This window comes from Hemitrygon akajei, chromosome 2 (genome assembly GCF_048418815.1).
Source record: "Hemitrygon akajei chromosome 2, sHemAka1.3, whole genome shotgun sequence".
Classification (NCBI taxonomy): domain Eukaryota; kingdom Metazoa; phylum Chordata; class Chondrichthyes; order Myliobatiformes; family Dasyatidae; genus Hemitrygon; species Hemitrygon akajei.
Genome location: NC_133125.1, coordinates 159,461,255 through 159,480,347, shown reverse-complemented (window position 1 = coordinate 159,480,347; position 19,093 = coordinate 159,461,255). Strand labels below are relative to the sequence as shown.

The 19,093-nt window shown below is 45.6% G+C and overlaps 1 protein-coding gene across 1 annotated transcript in view; it reads left to right on the top strand.

The window, feature by feature from the left end:
* The window catches only part of LOC140721188 (uncharacterized), a 156,503-nt gene that overhangs the window by 98,769 nt on the left and 38,641 nt on the right, over positions 1–19,093 (top strand). Inside the window, exons 14-16 of the mRNA XM_073036050.1 lie at positions 978–1,070; positions 3,375–3,470; positions 14,050–14,096. Of these exons, the coding sequence (XP_072892151.1) occupies positions 978–1,070; positions 3,375–3,470; positions 14,050–14,096 (236 nt within the window). The remainder of the gene's footprint in view (positions 1–977; positions 1,071–3,374; positions 3,471–14,049; positions 14,097–19,093) is intronic.

Sequence of the window (19,093 nt, the reverse complement as noted above, 5' to 3'; positions counted from 1 at the left end):
CCTCCTTGTCAGCTTCACTAATGGGGATCTGATAATACCCACTCCTTAGGTCCAGCACACTGAACCATTTTGCTGCACTCAGGCAGGCCAGAGCATCCTCGATCCGTGGGACAGTATATTGGTCAGGGACTGTACGTCGGTTCAGTGTCCAATAGTCATCACTTTTGTACCTTGACACATGAGGACTCCTTGATAATTCCAGCTTCCTTCAGCTTCAGCAGATGCTGAAATGTGCACAGTGTTGGAGATGATATCTTCCAAAATCTGGGTGTGTCCCTTACTCACGGTGCCAACTCCTCATCACCGATCTCCAGTCGAACTTCCCATCTTGGACTCCTTTGAATCACACTTCCTGTTGGATCAAATCCTGCAGCTGCCTCTCCTGATCCTCTCCTCTCTCCATCTCCCGCCAAAAGACCGAAAACGCCACCAGTGTCCATTACAAATCTCACTCCACCCAGCTTTCTCCAGAATCTTCTCCCAATTCCACCATCCTGATTGGCTGACTGGTAGGACCATGTCAACTGCAACACCTGATCACTGGGATAATACGACTGAGCTTATTTACAGTGGGGTCTTGTCTCATTTGCTCAGTGTGTACACAGAGAGACTGCAGTCTCCCTGTCATTTCCATCTTCATGCCCTGAGGATAATGGATACCCAGGTTTTACAATATATTTCCAGAACTAACGACAAGGTCTTTAGTCTCTCTGGGGATCTCCACACACTGACAGTGGAGTGAACTCTCTGAACCTCCCTCACTGCATTGCTCTGACACCTGGTCCTTTTCCAACCTGGTGGGATTGTCTCATGTTTAGGACATTCATTATCACAGCCAACCTGACCAAGCCCAGTCCATGTCTGTTATCTGGAACACTTGTCCACTGAAACATATGTAGAACTGTTTGTGTTGATCTGTTTTGAAACAGTTTGAAACAGTTCTAATGTTGTTGTTCATTTCTCCCTGTGGACTCTAGGAGACAAGCAGTGGTGGTGGCCCCTGAATATTTGTAACATTGTGGCTCTTGTCTTCATCCTCATTGCCCTCATTTGCTGGATTGTGTCTAAAGGTATGTGCACAAATATTCTTAAATTACATTAAAATGGTCACCATGTTACTCAGTGCAGGAATGGAATGAGTATCTCAGTCAGTACATTGTGAACTGCTTTATATGGAACACCAGCACCTGCAGTCCTCAGCCCCACAGTCTACAGCTGGGGACTGGGAGACCTGCTGGAGGTTTGACCCAATATAGACACTGTAGGTTATACAGGGTGTGTCGGGACTTCCAGAAGCTGTTTGATAAACTCCCAAAGGTGAACCTGATGGAACTGAAAGCATACGACTGACCAGACTGGAGAATTGATGGTGGAAAATCTGTTGTGACTGCAACTTTTCATCAGGTTGAGTCCGGTGATGGGATTTTAAACAGTCACAAACAAGTTTCCAATGATATTGTAACAAGGCAGCAATAAATCACAGAAAGTTGGTGCAAATGGGGAAGAATTATGTCAATGGATTTTAACACAGATGAATACAAAGTCTTTTATTAGATTTAAAAAGCACAGGACAAATTAGTTTCTAAATGGTGATCCATTAACCCTGTGTGGTCTGTGTTCATCAAACAATAACGTGTCATGGACATGTACACAGTGTCAGCAGTGCAGCCAGTGGAATGTGGGTCTTTAGACACAGAGTACCGGAGTACAGGGGAATAGGAGTTGTGCTACAGACATCAAAGCTCTGGTGAAACCATGTCTGTAGATCTGGGCCACACGTCACAGGAAGGACGTATTGGTCTTTGAGGGAGGACAGTGGAAATTTGCTGGAATGTCAAATTACATGCAGAGATTGCAGAAACCAGGAATGCACTAGACAGTTAAGGAGTGAAATAATTACAGTTTCAGGATGTGAACAGTGACTGACAGGTTGATTAAAAACTGTGTCTGCTGGTCAAGGTGTTCAGGATTTGGACACTTCAGTGAGGAGGGATAATGGTCAGATATAGGAGGGGAGAGTGGGGTTCACACCAGAATGGGAAGGTGATGGGTGGATCCAGGTGAGGAGGGATAATGGTCAGATATAGGAGGGGAGAGTGGGGTTCACACCAGAACGGGAAGGTGGCGGGTGGATCCAGGTGAGGAGGGATAATGGTCAGATATAGGAGGGGAGAGTGGTGTTCACACCAGAACGGGAAGGTGATGGGTGGATCCAGGTGAGGAGGGATAATGGTCAGATATAGGAGGGGAGAGTGGTGTTCACACCAGAATGGGAAGGTGATGGGTGGATCCAGGTGAGGAGGGTTAATGGTCAGATATAGGAGGTGAGACTGGGGTTCACGCCAGAACGGGAAGGTGACGGGTGGATCCAGGTGAGGAGGGATAACGGTCAGATATAGGAGGGGAGAGTGGGGTTCACACCAGAACGGGAAGGTGATGGGTGGATCCAGGTGAGGAGGATAATGGTCAGATATAGGAGGGGAGAGTGGGGTTCACACCAGAACGGGAAGGTGACGGGTGGAGATGACAAAGGGCTGAAGATGTTTGAATCTGTTCAGAGGGAAAAGTGGAAAATGGAATAAATGGGATAGGGAGCAGGGCAGATGGAGAGGAGTGGGATAGGGGAACCAGTTGGGATGGTGTATGTGATGGACAGATGGAGCAGTGGGAGAGGGGAACCAGTTGGGGTGGTGTGTGTATGTAATGGACAGATGGAGAGGGTAGAGAAGGGGGAAGAGTTATCTGACTGATGGAAAATGAGGAGAGAGGGAAGGACTATCAGGTTTGAAGGAGGAGAAATAATGTAGTGTTAACATTTGCCTTTTGCAGTGTAATTAGTGCTGACTGTGTAGCTGTTATCAATGACATAACCTTGGATCTTGGTGTATGGGGAATTTTACAGGTTTGACATGTTTACCTCTTTCTGGGAATTAGTTTTGTGTTTGTATTTAATAAATACATTTAAATGAACAAGAGAAAATCTGCAGATGCTGGGAAATCAAGCAACACACACAAAATGCTGGAGGAACTCAGCAAGCCAGGCAACATCTATGGAAAAGTGTACAGTCGATATTTCTGTTCAGCAGTCTTTTCAATGTGATTGTCTGTCTGTCTTTGTTTGTGTGTAGTTATTCATTGTCTTTATTGTATTTCTGTATTCTACTGTGACTTCCTGCAAGAAAGTGAATCGTAATTTAGTAAATGGTGACATATTCATATTTTGATAATAAATTTACTTTGTCATATGATTAACTTGTTGCTTTGTCTCATAAATGCCATTGGACATATGACTGTGTTAAATGTACGTTTAAACTGGGAGTGGGTGTGGAGAATCGGTGTGAATTTACTCAGTGAGTTCACTCTGTACATTTCAGATCAAAGCTGCAAGATCAACGTTCCACTCTGGATCATATTAATTACATCAGGGGTCACAGTTACAACAGCATTATCCAGATTCTTTCCAGTTTGCAGTAAGTATCAAAATCAAAATTTTTTCTAAAGAACTCAATCACTGTGAAAACTTTCCCCTGGTCTCACCAACACTTAAGCTTCTAAAGGGAGCAGTTGAGGGGAATTCTCCAGCACATTATCAAATCTGTCCTAGCTGGCTGCTGTCAGTCGGGAACAGTTCTGGCTCAGATTTTACTGGATTCTGTTGGAGGTTCTGCACAGAGGTGCTGGGATCTCTGAGTAGGTGAGCTGCTGGGGTTTGGGACTCCTGCTAGATTGTGGAAGTCCAGAACTTTCAATTTGAGTTGGAGAAATTTCCATCTGTGCCTGCATGGAAATTATTGCAGTGAATTCAAGTCATGGGAGTTGTGTATAATTGGAGAGATCAGGATCTGCTTAGGGATTGTCAGTAAGGACAGAGTCAGGAAAATCATATCTCTCTAATCTGAGGAGATGATGAAGAAGATTGCTGGAGGCAATGTGAAAGATGTTCTCCATGTGGACTTTAGTAAGCCATTTGACACAGTCCCACATGAGAGGCTGATCCAGAAGCCTAACACACCTGGGATCCAAGGTGATCCAGCTAAAGGGATCCAAAATCAGCTTGGTGACAGAAGGCAGAGGTTGTGTTGGAAGAATGTTTTTTTCTGATTTGAAGTCTGCACCTACTTGTGTACAGTGGTGAATGGTTCTAGGATTTCTGCACTTTGTGATATATTAATGACTTAGTCATTAGTTTAGGAGGAATGATTATTAAGTTTACAAATAAATGAGAAATGGTGTTGAGGAAAATTGTCCAAGTCTGCAGTAGGATATGGATCAGATGGAAAGTTGGCTAGAGCATTAGCAAATGGAAATTAATTCCGACAAGTACAAGGTAAATTTTGCAGAGCTGAAATAGGACATGGACTTCTGCAGTACGTGGTAGAAATGTTCAACAGAGAGACTGAGGATTCCAAGTTCATAGTAAGACACACAAATTGCTGGAGGAACTCTGCAGGTCAGGCAGCAACTATGGAAATTAATAAACAGTCAATGTCTCAGGCTGAGACCTTTAATCAGGACTGGAAAGAAGGGGGAAGAAGTCAGGAAAAGGAAGAGGGGAAGGGGAAGGAGAACAAGCTCGAAGGAGATATGTGAAGCCAGGTGGGTGCAGGAGGGGGATGAAGGAAGATGCTGGGAGGTGCTAGGTAGAAAAGGCAAAGGGCTGGAGAAGGAATATGACAGGAAAACAGAGTGGAATGTGGAAGAAACATAGAAAACCTACAGTACAATACAGGCCCTTTGGCCCACAAATCTGTGCCAAACACACCCTTACCTTAGAACTACCTAGGCTTACCAAAAGCCCTTTATTTTCCTGAGCCCCATGTGCCTATCCAGGAGTATCTTAAAAGACGCTATTATTTCAGCCTCCACCACCACCACTGGCAGCCCATTCCACACACTCACTACTCTCTGCATAAAAAAAACTTACCCCCAAAACCTCCTGTGTACCTTCTTCCAAGAACCTTAAAACTATGCCCTCTTGTGCTAGCCATTTCAGCTCTGGGGAAAAAAGCCTCTGACTATCCACATGATGAATGCCTCTCATCATCTTATACACCTCTATCTGGTCACCTCTCATCCTCCGTCGTTCCATTGAGAAAAGGCTGAGTACACTCAACCTGTTTTCATAAGGCATGCTCCCCAATCCAGGCAACATCGTTGTAAATCTCCTCTGTTCCCTTTCTATGGTTTTCACATTCTTCCTGTAGTGAGACAACCAGAACTGAACATGGTGCTCCAAGTGGGGTCTGACCAGGGTCCTATATAGCTGCAACATTACCTCTCAGCTCTTCAACTCAATCCCACGATTGATGAAGGCCAATGCACCATACGCCTTCTTAATCACAGAGTCAACCTGCGTAGCAGCTTTGAGTGTCCTATGGACTCGGACCCCAAGATCCCACTAATCCTCCACACTGCCAAGAGTCTTGCCATTAATGCTATATTCTGCCATCATATTTGACCTACCAAAATGAACCACCTCACACTTATCTGGGCTGAACTCCATCTCCAGAAAGGGAGAGGAGGGGTAATAGGCAGGTGAGGAGAGGGGGCACAGTGGCAAATAGAAGAAGAAGGAAGGGAAGGGAGAAAAATTACTGGAAGTTGGAGAAATCAATATTTATGCCATTAAGTTGGAGGCTATCCAGATGGAATATGAGGTGTTGCTCCTCCAATGTGAGAGTTGCCTCATCATGGCAGTAGAGGAAACCATGGACTGACCAATCAGAAGGGAGACTGGAATTAAAATGGTTGATCACCGGGATGGTGGATGGTGCAGACAATGATGTGCTGGATGCAGAGTCCCGTGGGTGGTAGGTGAAGACAAGAGGAACTCAGTCATTGTTAAGGATACAGAGTCCCGTGGGTGGGAGGTGAAGACAAGAGGAACTCGGTCAGTGTTAAGGATACTGAGTCCCGTGGGTGGTAGGTGAAGACAAGAGGAACTCGGTCAGTGTTAAGGATACAGAGTCCCGTGGGTGGGAGATGAAGACAAGAGGAACTCGGTCAGTGTTAAGGATACAGAGTCCCGTGGGTGGGGGGTGAAGACAAGAGGAACTCGGTCAGTGTTAAGGATAGAGTCCTGTGGGTGGGGGGTGAAGACAAGAGGAACTCGGTCAGTGTTAAGGATACAGAGTCCCGTGGGTGGTGGGTGAAGACAAGAGGAACTCGGTCAGTGTTAAGGATACAGAGTCCAGTGGGTGAGAGGTGAAGACAAGAGGAACTCAGTCAGTGTTAAGGATACAGAGTCCCGTGGGTGGGAGGTGAAGACAAGAGGAACTCGGTCAGTGTTAAGGATACAGAGTCCCGCGGGTGGTAGGTGAAGACAAGAGGAACTCGGTCAGTGTTAAGGATACAGAGTCCCGTGGGTGGGAGGTGAAGACAAGAGGAACTCGGTCAGTGTTAAGGATACAGAGTCCCGTGGGTGGTAGGTGAAGACAAGAGGAACTCGGTCAGTGTTAAGGATACAGAGTCCCGTGGGTGGGAGGTGAAGACAAGAGGAACTCGGTCAGTGTTAAGGATACAGAGTCCAGTGGGTGAGAGGTGAAGACAAGAGGAACTCAGTCAGTGTTTGGAGGGCAGATGCCTGTGAAGTGGAGGAGATGCGAGTGAGGGAAGCATCAATTGTGGAGGAAGGGAAACCCTGTTCCTTGAAGAAATAGAACATATCTGATTTCCCAGAAAAGAAAGCCTCACCCTGGAAACAGATGGGATGGACACAAAGGAACTTATAGAGGGAATGGCATTTTTACAGAAGACATGTTGGGAGGAAGTACAGTGAAGATGGCTGTGGGATTCGGTAGGTTTACAAAAGATATCAATAGACAGCTTATTCCCAGACATGGAGACAACAAGATCAAGAAAGGAGAAAGTGATATGTGTCAGAAATGGACCAAGTGAATTTAAGGGCAGGGTGGAAGTTGGACCATAGCTCCAAGTTCATAGATCTCTAAGAAGGAACATTGGTTGCTAGTGTGGAGAAGAACATACATGACATGCTGATCTTTATAATTTGGGACACCAAGCAAGGTCAGAAATAGAAAGACAGGCCGGATGAATTCATGGCTGAGGTGCTGGAGCAGGGGGAGAGGTTCAGGTTCTTGGGATTTCTTCTGGGGATGGAAGTAACCTGTACAAGAGGGACAGGTTACACTCGAACCAGAGAGGGGCCAATATCCTCGCAAGAACGTTTGGGGGTGGGATGGAACTCTGAGCAGGAGTTAGGACAAGATATACCCCAGGCTTCTGTAGGAGGTGTCTTGTCAGGATAAAGGCAAGGAAAAGAATACTCATTTAATTCACAGCATGAGGATTATGAGGTAACGTGAGTGAACTCAGAATGTGTATTGGCTCTGTGGACTGGGATGTTACAGCCATAACAGAAACATGGCTGAGAGAAGGGCAGGATTGGCAGCTCAATGCTCCAGCGTACAGATGCTACAGCCATGCCAGTAGATAGAGGATTGGGAAGCTTTTAAAAACCTAGAGAGAGCAACTAAAAAAATTAGTTAGAAGGGAAAAGATGAAATATGAATGCAAGCTAGCAAATAATATCAAAGTGGATAGTAAAAGTGTTTTCAAGTTTGTTAAAAATAAAAGAGATGAGATTGGATATAGGACTGCTAGAAAATGAGGCAGGAGAAATAATAACAGGGGACAAGGAGATGGCTGATGAACTAAATGGGTGTTTTGCATCAGTCTTCACTGTGGAAGACACTAGCAGTGTGTCTGATGTTGTAGTGTGTGAAGGAAGAGAAGTGAGTACAGTGACTATTACAAGAGAGATGGTGCCCAAAAAGCTGAGAGACCTAAAGGTAAATAAGTCACCCAGACCAGACGAACTGCACCCTAGAGTTATGAAAGATATAGCATTTGAGATTGTGGTGGCATTGGAAATGATCTTTCAAAAATCATTGAACTCTGGCATGGTGCCAGAGGACTGGAAAATTGCAAATGTCACTCCACTCTTTAAGAATGGAGGAAGGCAGCAGAAAGGAAGTTATAGACCAGTTAGCCTGACCTCCGTGGTTGGGAAGATGTTAGAGTCAATTGTTAAGGATGAGGTGATGGAGTACTTGGTGACACAGGGCAAGATAGGACAAAGTCAGCATGATTTCCTTCAGGGAAAATCCTGCCTGACGAGCTGTTGGAATTCTTTGAGGAGCTTACAAGTAGGATAGATAAAGTGAATGCTGTGGAAGTTGTATCTTTGGACTTTCAGAAGGCCTTTGACAAGGTGCCACACATGAGGCTGCTCACCAAGTTTAGAGCCCATGGCATTACAGGAAAAATACAAACATGGTTAGAGCATTGGCTGATGAGGAGGAGGCAGTGAGTGGGAATAAAAAAATACTTTTCTGGTTGGCTGCCAGTGACTAGTGGTGTTCCGCAGGTGTCGGTGTTGGGACCACTTCTTTTTATGCTGTATATAAATTATTTAGAAGATGGAATAGATGGCTTTGTTGCCAAGTTTGCAGATGATACGAAGATTGGTGGAGAGGCAAGTAGTTTTGAGGAAATGGGTAGAATGCAGAAGGACAAACAGATTAGGAGAACAGGCAAGAAAGTGGCAAATGAAATACAATGTTGGAAAATGCATGGTCATGCACTTTGGTAGTAGAAATAAATGTGCAGACTATTTTCTAAATGGGGAGAAAATCCCAAAATCTGAGATGCAAAGGGACTTGGGAGTGCTCATGCAGAACACCCTAAAGGTTAACTTGCAGTTCGAGTCGGTGGTTCGGAAGGTAAATGCTATGTTAGCATTCATTTCAAGAGGTCTAGAATACAAGAGCAAGGACGTGATGCTGAGGATTTATAAGGCACTGCTGAGACCTCAACTTGAGTATTATGAACAGTTTTGGACCCCTCATCTTAGAAAAGATGTGCTGGCACTGGAGAGGGTCCAGAGGAAGTTCACAAGGATGATTCCAGGAATGAAGGATTATCACACAGGAATGTTTGATGGCTCCAGGTCTGTACTCACTGGAATTAAGAAGGATGAGGGGGATCTCATTGAAACCTTTCAAATGTTGGAAGGCCTAGACAGAGTAGATGTGGAAAGGATGTTTCCCAAGGTGGGAGAGTCTAGGATGAGGACACAGCCTCAGGATAGAGGGGCGCCCTTTCAAAACAGAGATGTGGAGAAATACCTTTAGCCAAAGGGTGGTGAATTAGTGGTATTTGTTGCCACATGCAGCTGTGGGGCCAGGTCATTGGGTGTATTTAAGGTAGAGATTGATAGTTTCTTGATTGGACATGACATCAAATGTTACGGGGAGAAGTCCTTGAACTGGGGTTGAGTCGGAGAAAAATAAAGGATCAGCCATGATTGAATGGTAGAGTAGACTCGATGGGCCAGATGTCCTAATTGTCCTCCAATGTTTTCTGGTCTTATGGACAGAGGTACAGATAAACGAGGAGGGGATGATGCCTTTTGACTAGGGAGGACATAGCATCAGTGATTAGAGATGACATCCTTGGAGGTTCGTTCAGTGAAGCCATGTGGATAGAACATCATTTCAAACTCCTGGGAGTACACATCACACACAATCTCTCATGGTCCCAGAACACATCCTACATGGCAGGAAAGCTCACCAATGCCTCATTTTTTGGAGGAGTCTGAGAGAGCTGGACTTTGCACATCCATACTCACGTCATTCCACAGATGCACAGTAGAGGGCAGCCTAACAAGCTGCATCACTGCTTGGTACGGAAACTGCACTGCGGTGAACAGGAAGCTCCACAATGGGGAGTTAAAACTGACCAACCCGTCACTGGCACCAGCCTACCTGCCATCAATGACATATCGTCTGTAGAGTACGGTGTGGGAAAAGGATCAGTAACATCATGAAGGATCACACACACCCTGCTCATGGACTGTTTGTCCAACTCCCATCAGAGAGGAGGCTGCTTAACATTCACAGCAAAACACACAAAATGCTGGAGGAACTCAGCAGGTCAGGCAGCAACTATGGAAATGAATGAACAGTCGATGTTTCGGGCTGAGAGCCTTCTTCTGGGTTGAGATGAAAGGGGGAAGATGCCAGAATAACAAAGTGGGGGGAGGAGGAGGGGACGGAGGCCAGCTCAAAGGTGATAATTGCAGCTGGGTCAGTGGGAATGATAAAGGATGAGAGAAGAAGGAATCTTATAGCAGAGGAAAGTGGACCAGAGGAGAAAGGGAAGGAGGAGGGGACCCAGGGAGAAGTGATCGGCAGGTGAGAAGGTAAAAGGCCAGAGTGAAGAGGGGAGGGGAGGGGAAAAAAATTACCAGAAGAAGAAATAGATATTCATGCCATAATGTTGGAGGCTACCCAGATATAAAAGCGTTCCTCCCCATTCAGCCCCTTCCCAGCACTTAACCCTACAAGCAGCCTAAGTGCTACACCTGCCCATTCACCTCCTCCCTGACCTCCATTCCCTCCAATGAGGCAACACTACACCTGCCCATTCACCTCCTCCCTGACCTCCATTCCCTCCAATGAGGCAACACTACACCTGCCCATTCACCTCCTCCCTGACCTCCATTCCCTCCAATGAGGCAACACAACACCTGCCCATTCACCTCCTCCCTCACCTCCATTCCTTCCAGTGAGGCAACACTACACCTGCCCATTCACCTCCTTCCTCACCTCCATTCCCTCCAGTGAGGCAACACTACACCTGCCCATTCACCTCCTCCCTCACCTCCATTCCTTCCAGTGAGGAAACACTTCACCTGTCAATCTGCTGGATTTGTCTATTGTGTCCTGTACTCTCGATGAAGCCTCCTCTACATCAGTGAGACCCGTTGTAAATTGGGGGATCTCTTCATTGAGCACCTCTGCTCCATCCACCTAAAGCGGAAATTCCCAGTGGCCAAACATTTTAATTCTCATTCCCATTTCCAATCCGACATGTCAGTCCATGGCCTCCTCTTGTGCCAAGGTGAGGCCACCCTCAGGGTGGAGGAGCAACACGTTTTATTCTGTCTAGGTAGCATTCAACCTGATGGCAGGAATATCAATTTCTCCTTCAGTTATTTTTAACCCTCGCCATCCTCTTTTTCTATTTGCCCCGGGGTCCCTTCCTCCTTCCCTTTCTCCTGTGATCCATTCTCCTCTCCTATCAGATTATTCTTCTCCAGCCCTTTACCTTTCCTACCCACCTGGCTTCACCTGTCAACTTCCAGCTTGCCTCCTTCCCCTCCCCCCACCTTTTTATTCTGGCATCTTCCCCCTTCTTTCTCAGTCCTGAAGGAGGCTCCAAGCATGAAACGTTGACTGTTTATTCATTTCCAAAGACTCTGAGTTCCTCCAGTGGGTGTTGTTTTGGACTTTCAGAATCTGCAGAATTTCTCACGTTTACGTAGCACCCACTCCAGGAACACCAGCTTCAAAAACATTTACTTTCCCCAAGCAGTGAGGCTGATCAACACCTCCACCAGCTAATTCCACCACTACTTTATTATTTCCGATCACTGACATTATGTACAGTCCCAGGTCACTTTATGGACATACCATCAATCTATGCATGTAAGCTGTCTTAAGTATTTATATTTATTTTGTGATTTTTATTATTAATAATGTGTTCTTCATCTTCTGTATTTTTTTGGTACTGCATTGGATCCAGAGTAACAATCATTTTGTTCTCCTTACACTTGTGAATACGAAATGACATTGAGCAATCTCTCATCTTTGAAAAGTTTCCTGAGTAGAGACACCTAGACAGAGGGTGCAGTACCGGACCTCCTCTTGGAGAATGAGGCAGGGAAAGTAACTGAGGGGGCAGACAGTGGGCACTTTGGCTCTGGTGACCACAGTTCTTGTAGTTTTAAGATGGTGATGGAAAAGCAAGCAGAGGTCCATAAGTTAGGGTCAAAAACTCAGCTGGGCTAATTTTGTGGGAATTCAGCAGAATCAAACGGGAGGTTAAATTGGATAATGTGCAGTTTTATGTGGATAAATTCTCAGGGCTTGACTGAGTATATCAGACTGTATGGGAGGCTAGAGAAGAAATTGTGGAAGCTGTTGAAGAGATATTTGCTTCATTTTTAGCCACTGGTGAAATTCCCAAAGACTGGAAAGAGGCTACTGTCATTCCGTTTTTTTAAGAAAAGTAACAAGGAGAAGCCAGGAAATTACTTGAAGTAACTAAAAATGTAGGTGAGAGTAGGGCAGTGGATGTTGTCTACTTTGACCTTTGCAAAGTGTTCACGGTCCCACATGGCAGTTTAGGTCCCGTGGAATCCAGGGAGAGCGATTCAGGTGAATTCAAAATGAGTTTTTAGGTAGGAATCAGAGGGTGTTTAAAGGTTGTTTCTGGGAATGGAGACCAGTGATTAGTGGTGTGCTCTATGGGTCAGTGTTGGGACCCTTGTTATTTGTTATTTATAGAATGATTTGGATGTGAATACACAAGACTTGGTCAGCAGATATCCAGATTGCACAAAATGAGGAGATGTTGATGATCGTGAAGAAGGTATTCATAGATCACACAGTGATCCTGATCATTACAGAAGTGGGCCAAGTAGTGGCAAATAGATTTCAATACAGATAAGTATAAGGTTTTGGATGCATTTTGGAAAATCAAACCAGTGTGGGACTGGTACTCTGAATGATCGGGCACCATGGAGTGTAATGGAACAGATAGACCTCGGACTACAAGTATATCGTTCATTGAAAGTGGTGTCACAGGTAGACAGAGTGGTGAAAAGGGAATTTAGCACGCTGACCATCTTTAGTCAGGACATTGAGTAGAGGAATTGGGACATTATGCTGCAGTTGTATAAGTCATTGGTAAGGCCACACTTGGAGTACTGTGTACAGTTTTGTTCAGCCTGTTGTAGGAAAGATGTAATTAAACTAAAACGAATGCAGAAAGGGTTTACGAGGATATTGCCAAGACGAGAGTTATAGGGAGAGGTTGGCCAGGCTAAGTCTTTATGGATTGGAACATGGGAGAATGAGGCCTTGTTGAAATGTTTAAAATAATGAGAAACATAGATAAGGTGGATGGAATCAGCCTTCCCCAGGGAGGGGAGCCCAAAACTAGGGGGCAGAGATTTCAGGTGAGAGGGGAAAGATTTAACAGGGATCTGAGAGATACATTTTCACACAGAGGTTGGTGAGTAGATGGAATGATCTGCCAGAGGAAGTGGTTGTGGGAAGTACAATCTTATCATGTGGGAAATACTTGGATCGGTACATTCAGGGAGAGTGCTTGGGGGGATATGGGACAAATACAGTAAATTGTTACGAGCTGGGAGAACAATGTGGTCAGCATGGACTGGTTGGGCTGAAGGGCCTGTACCCGTGCTGTATTCTCTATGATTCTACATTGCAACTTTACAAAACACTGGCCACACTGGGAGTACTGTGTGTAGTTCTGGTCACAACACTACAGGAAGGATGTGGTTGCACTGGAGAGAGTGCAGAGGAGATTCGCCCGGATGTTGCTGGATTGGAGGAGTTTGGTTCTGGGGAGAGATTGCATCGACTGGGCTTGGTTTCCCTGGAGTGAAGGCAGCTGAGGAGTGACCTTTATAAGTATACAAGGTTGTGAAAGGCATAGATGGGGTAGAGAGTGAAAATCATTTCCCGTGGTATGGTAGGGATATCAAAAAGAACTTTAAGTTTAAGGTGAAAGGTTAGGGGGGAGGGATTAAGGGGAGGGGGGAAGGGTCACATATCTTTTTTTCTTCACTTGTAACCATTTAAAAATTTAAATAAAATTTAGAAAAAAAAAGTTTAAGGTGAGAGGAAGGAGATTTGAAGAGAATGTGTAGGATTAGCTTTTTAAAACAGAGAATGATTGACATCTGGAACACACTGACAGAGGAGGCATTTAAATATAAAGGGTTTAGAAGGGTACAGACCTCGTGGACAAATGGGATTGTTGTCGATGGGCAAAATACACAGCATGATGAGATGGGCCAAAGGGCCTGTTTCTGTGCTGTACAAATCTGTGACTCAGCTGTGAATAAATGGTCGGTTAAAATAGCAACAAATAATCTTCAACAATGTATATCATTCATCTCGAATTTATAAGGGATTATTTCATTCATTACAGGCAGAAACGAAGGAACTAATGAGAACAACCGTGCTGAAATAGAACAGGTATTTTGTTCAAAATAAATTCCTGCAGTTTTCTTGTGCTTAGACAGTTTGTAAATTCACTGTTATTTCTCCCTCTCTCAATTCACACATGTATAAACTCATTGGAATCTTCCTGCTGTATTTATAACACCACTCTCTCTCATTTATTGACACATGGGTTAGCGGGAATCATGACCTATAGAACCATAGAACACTACTGCACAGTACAGGCCCTTCAGCCCTCCATGTGGTGCCAACCCATATAATCCTTTAAAAAAAAGTACTAAACCCACACTACCCCATAATCCTCCATTTTTCTTTCATCCATGTGCCTGTCCAAGAGACTCTTGAATACCCCTAATGTTTTAGCCTCCACCACCATCCCTGGCAAGTCATTCCAGGCACTCACAACCCTCTGTGTAAAAAACTTACCCCTAATGTCACCCCTAAACTTCCCTCCCTTAATTTTGTACCTATGTCCTCTGGTGTTTGCTATTGGTGCCGTGGGAAACAGATACTGACTATCCACCCTGTCTATGCCTCTCATAATCTTGTAGACCTCTATCAAGTCCCCGCTCATTCTTCTACGCTCCAAAGAGAAAAGTCCCAGCTCTGCTAACCTTGCTTCATATGACTTGTTCTCCAATCCAGGCAAGATCTTGGTAAATCTCCTCTGCACCCTCTCCATAGCTTCCACATCCTTCCTATAATGAGGTGACCAGAATTGAACTAAGTGCAGTCTGACCAGAGATTTGTAGAGTTGCAACATGACCTCTCTACTCTTGAACTCAATCCCCCTGTTAATGAAGCCTAGCATCCCATATGTCTCCTTAACTACCCTATCAACCTGCGCAGCGACCTTGACGGATGTATGGATTTGAACCCCAAGGTCCCTTTGTTCATTCACACTCTTATGTAATTGACCATTAATCCTGTACTCAGTCTTCTGGTTTATCCTTCCAAAATTCATCACCTCACACTTGTCTGGATTGAACTCCATCTGCCATTTTTCTGCCCAACTCTGCAGCCTGTCTATATCCTCTTGTAAGCTTTGACCACCTACAGCTCCATCCACAACTCCTCCAATCTTCGTGTCATCCACAAATTTACTCACCCATCCTTCCGCCTCTACATCCAGGTCATTTATAAAAATCACAAATAGCAGGGGTCCCAGGACAGATCCCTGCGGCACTCCACTAGTCACTGACCTCCAGGCAGAATACTTTCCTTCCACAACTACCCTCTGCTTTCTTCCTTTAAGCCAATTTTTTATCCAAACAGCCAAGGTTCCACTAATCCCATACTTCATGACTTTCTGGATGAGTCTCTCATGAGGGACCTTGTCAAATGCTTTGCTAAAGTCCATGTAGATCACATCCACTGCCCTACCCTCATCAATTTCTTTTGTTACCTCTTCAACTCAGTCAGGCTTGTGAGGCATGATCTTCCCTTCACAAAGCCATGTTGACTATCCATGAGTAGACTGTACTTCTCCAAATGCTCGTAGATCCTATCCTTAAGAATCCTTTCCAGTAGTTTGCAGACCACCGACGTAAGACTCACCGGTCTATAGTTCCCAGGTTTCTCCCTATTACCTTTTTTAAACAAGGGAACTATATTTGCCATTCTACAGTCCTTCAGCACTTCCCGTGCAGCCAAAGAGGATTCAACGATCATGGATAATGCTACTGCGATCTCTTCTCTCAATTCCCACAACAACCTGGGGTGCATCATATCTGGCCCTGGGGATTTATCAGTCTTAATGTTTTTAAGAAGATCCAGCACTTCTTCTTCCCTAATCTCCACATTGTCCAGCACACAAGCCCGGTCTACTTCGACCTCATCCTGATCAAGATCCTTTTCACTTGTGAGTACTGAAGCAAAGTATTCATTTAGGACCTCTCCAACCTCCTCCGCCTCCAGGCACATGTTGCCCTCTTCATCCTTTCGCAGTCCCACCTTCGTTCTCCTCATCCTCCTATTCTTCACATATGCATAGAACACCTTGGGGTTCTCCTTAATCATACATGCCAAGGCCTTCTCATGCCCCCTTCGAGCTCTCCTAAGTCCTTTCTTTAGCTCCTTCCTGGCTACCCTATATTTCTCATAAGCCCTTCCTACTTCCTGCTTCTTATACCTAACATATCCTTCCTTTTTCCTCTTGATGAGTTGCCTCACATGTTTCATCAGCCACGGTTCCCTTTTCCTACCATTTTTTTCTTGCCTCAGTGGGACAAACCTATCCTGAACCCAGCTCAAGTGGTCCCTCAACTTCTCCCACATTACTTCTGTGCTTTCCCCTTTGAACATCTGTTTCCAATTTACTCTCGCTAGTTCCTGCCTTATCCCTTCAAAGTTAGCCCTTCCCCAGTTAAGCACTTTACCATTTTGTCTGAATTTATCCCTTTTCATAGCTATGCTGAAGCTAAGGGAGTTGTGGTCACTCTCACCAAAATGCTCCCCCAACAAGAGGTCTGTCACCTGACCAGGTTCATTACCCCAAACTAGATCCAGTATAACTTCTCCTCTCATCGGTCAGTCCACATACTGTGTCAGGAATCCTTCTTCAATACACCTGACAAAATCAGCCCCATCTATCCCCTTTGCACTCAGGAGGTGCCAGTCAATATGAGGGAAGTTGAAACCACCCATAACTACTAAGCTATATTTCCTGCACCATTCTAAAATCTGCCTGCTTATCTGCTCCTCGGTGTCCTGAGGGCTATTTGGGTCCTATAGACTACTCCCAGCACAGTGATTGATCCCTTCCTATTTCTGACTTCCACCCAGACTGACTCTGTGGACACTCCTTCTGCAGCGTCCTCCCTTTCTATAGCCGTGATACTATCCCTGAACAGCAATGCCACTCCCCCCTCCTTTTCTACCTCCCATCCTATTCATTTTAAAACACCTGAACCCCGGGACCTGCATCATCCAATCCTGCCCTTCCTCCAACCAAGTTTCAGTAACGGCCACAACATCGTAGTTCCACGTACTAATCCATGCTCTAAGTTCATCCTCCTTGTTCCTAATACTCCTAGCATTGAAATAAACACATTTCAACCCCTTTAACTGGCTACAATTATGTTCTGTCCCCTGCCTGTCCTTCCTCATCAACTCAGAACTCTTAGCATCATGCCCTTGTCCTTCTACCTTAATCCCTGCACTCACATTCTGATTCCCACCCCCCTGCCAAACTAGTTTAAAGCCTCCCCAACAGCTCTATCAAACCTGCCCTCCAGAATATTGGTCCCCCTGGGATTCAAGTGCAACCCGTCCTTTTTGTACAGGTCCCAATAATCCAGAAATCTGAATCCCTGCCTCCTGCTCCAATCCCTCAACCACGCATTTATCCTCCACCTCATTCTGTTCCTATTCTCACTGTCGCGTGGCACAGGCAGTAATCCTGAGATTACTACCTTTGAGGTCCTGCTTTTCAACTTCCTTCCTAGCTCCCTGTAGTCTTCTTTCAGGACCTCTTCCCTTTTCCTACCTATGTCGTTGGTACCAATATGTACCACGACCTTTAGCTGTTCTCCCTCCCACTGCAGGATATCTTGGACGCGATCAGAAACATCCCGGACCCTGGCACCTGGGAGGTAAACTACCATCCGAGTTTCTTTCCTGCGTCCACTGAATCGCCTGTCTGACTCCCTAACTATAGAGTCCCCTATCACTACTCCTTCCTCTTCCTTTCCCTACCCTTCTGAGCCACAGGGCCAGACTCTGTCCCAGAGGCACGGCTACTGTTGCTTCCCCCAGGTAGGCTGTCCCCCCCAACAGTACTCAAACAGGAGTACTTATTGTCAAGGGGTACAGCCACAGGGGTACTCTCTAGTATCTGACTCTTCCCCTTCCCTCTCCCGTCTGTGACCCATTTCTCTGTCCCTCATGGCCCCGGTGTGACCACCTGTCTGTAACGCCTCTCTATCACCTCCTCGCTCTCCCTGACCAGGCGAAGGTCATCGAGCTGCAGCTCCAGTTCCCTAACATGGTCCCTTAGGAGTTGCATCTCGATGCATCAGGAGTAGATGTGGCTGTCCGGGATGCCGGGAGACTCCAGGACTTCCCACAGCTGAGACCAACCACAGAAAACTGGCCTCACACACATACTACCTCCTTTTGCAATCAACAACTGCCTCACCTCGTCCTGTTACCGCCGAAGCCCATGGAGCCAAAGCCCTCTCACTCCGCTGCCCACTCCCAACGCTGTCTGCTGGATATGGCTGTCTTCTTTTTAAACCATTTGCACTCAACTGGCTGACGTCACGCACCTGCTCAGTCTGGCCTCTCTTCCCCCGAGAACTCAAAATGTCTTCCTGTTGGAAATCCTTAAGTGCTCTCCCGCTGCCTTCTTCTTCTGAATCTGAGGTCTTCCGACCTCTGTTACTGTTGATAATATCTGGTTAAATTGAATTTAATGGACAGTATCCCTTAGTGTTTCATTACATTTGTGTTTGGACACAATTATGGATATTTACCATTTCTCCCAGTCTGTGTCTGGTTCTGCAGAAAGTGGTTGTCTCTGTCTGACCCCTTTGTCACATCAGTTATGTCCAATTAGTCACCTCTGCCTCTCCCTCGTCCCACTCCCCTCCCCTGTCCTGTCCCTCACACCTCCCCCCACTCTGCCCGTCACTCTGTACCATCTTTATCTCAGTGAACAAAGTGAAGATTTGTCATCATGTATAACAAACACATTCTGTCCATTTTAGGATCGTGGAGAAGTGCAGGAATTACAAACTCTCAGCCCAGGTCATGAAGCTGAAGCTGAAAATCATCCGGTCAGTTAGAAGGGACACGGCAGCCTTCCGTTCCAGAGGTGACTGTGAGGGCAGGTTCTGTGTCCCTGCTGTAGACTGGAGCCTGGAAAATCCTTCCCTCCAACAGTGGGGAACATGGTGCTCTGCAGCTGTAACTTGTCTCACCCTGAGTGAGAACAACACTGCACTCATTTCAGCTCTCAGCTTCCAGTGAGAAATTCAATCCTTGATAATCTGGAAAAATTCTCAATGGCA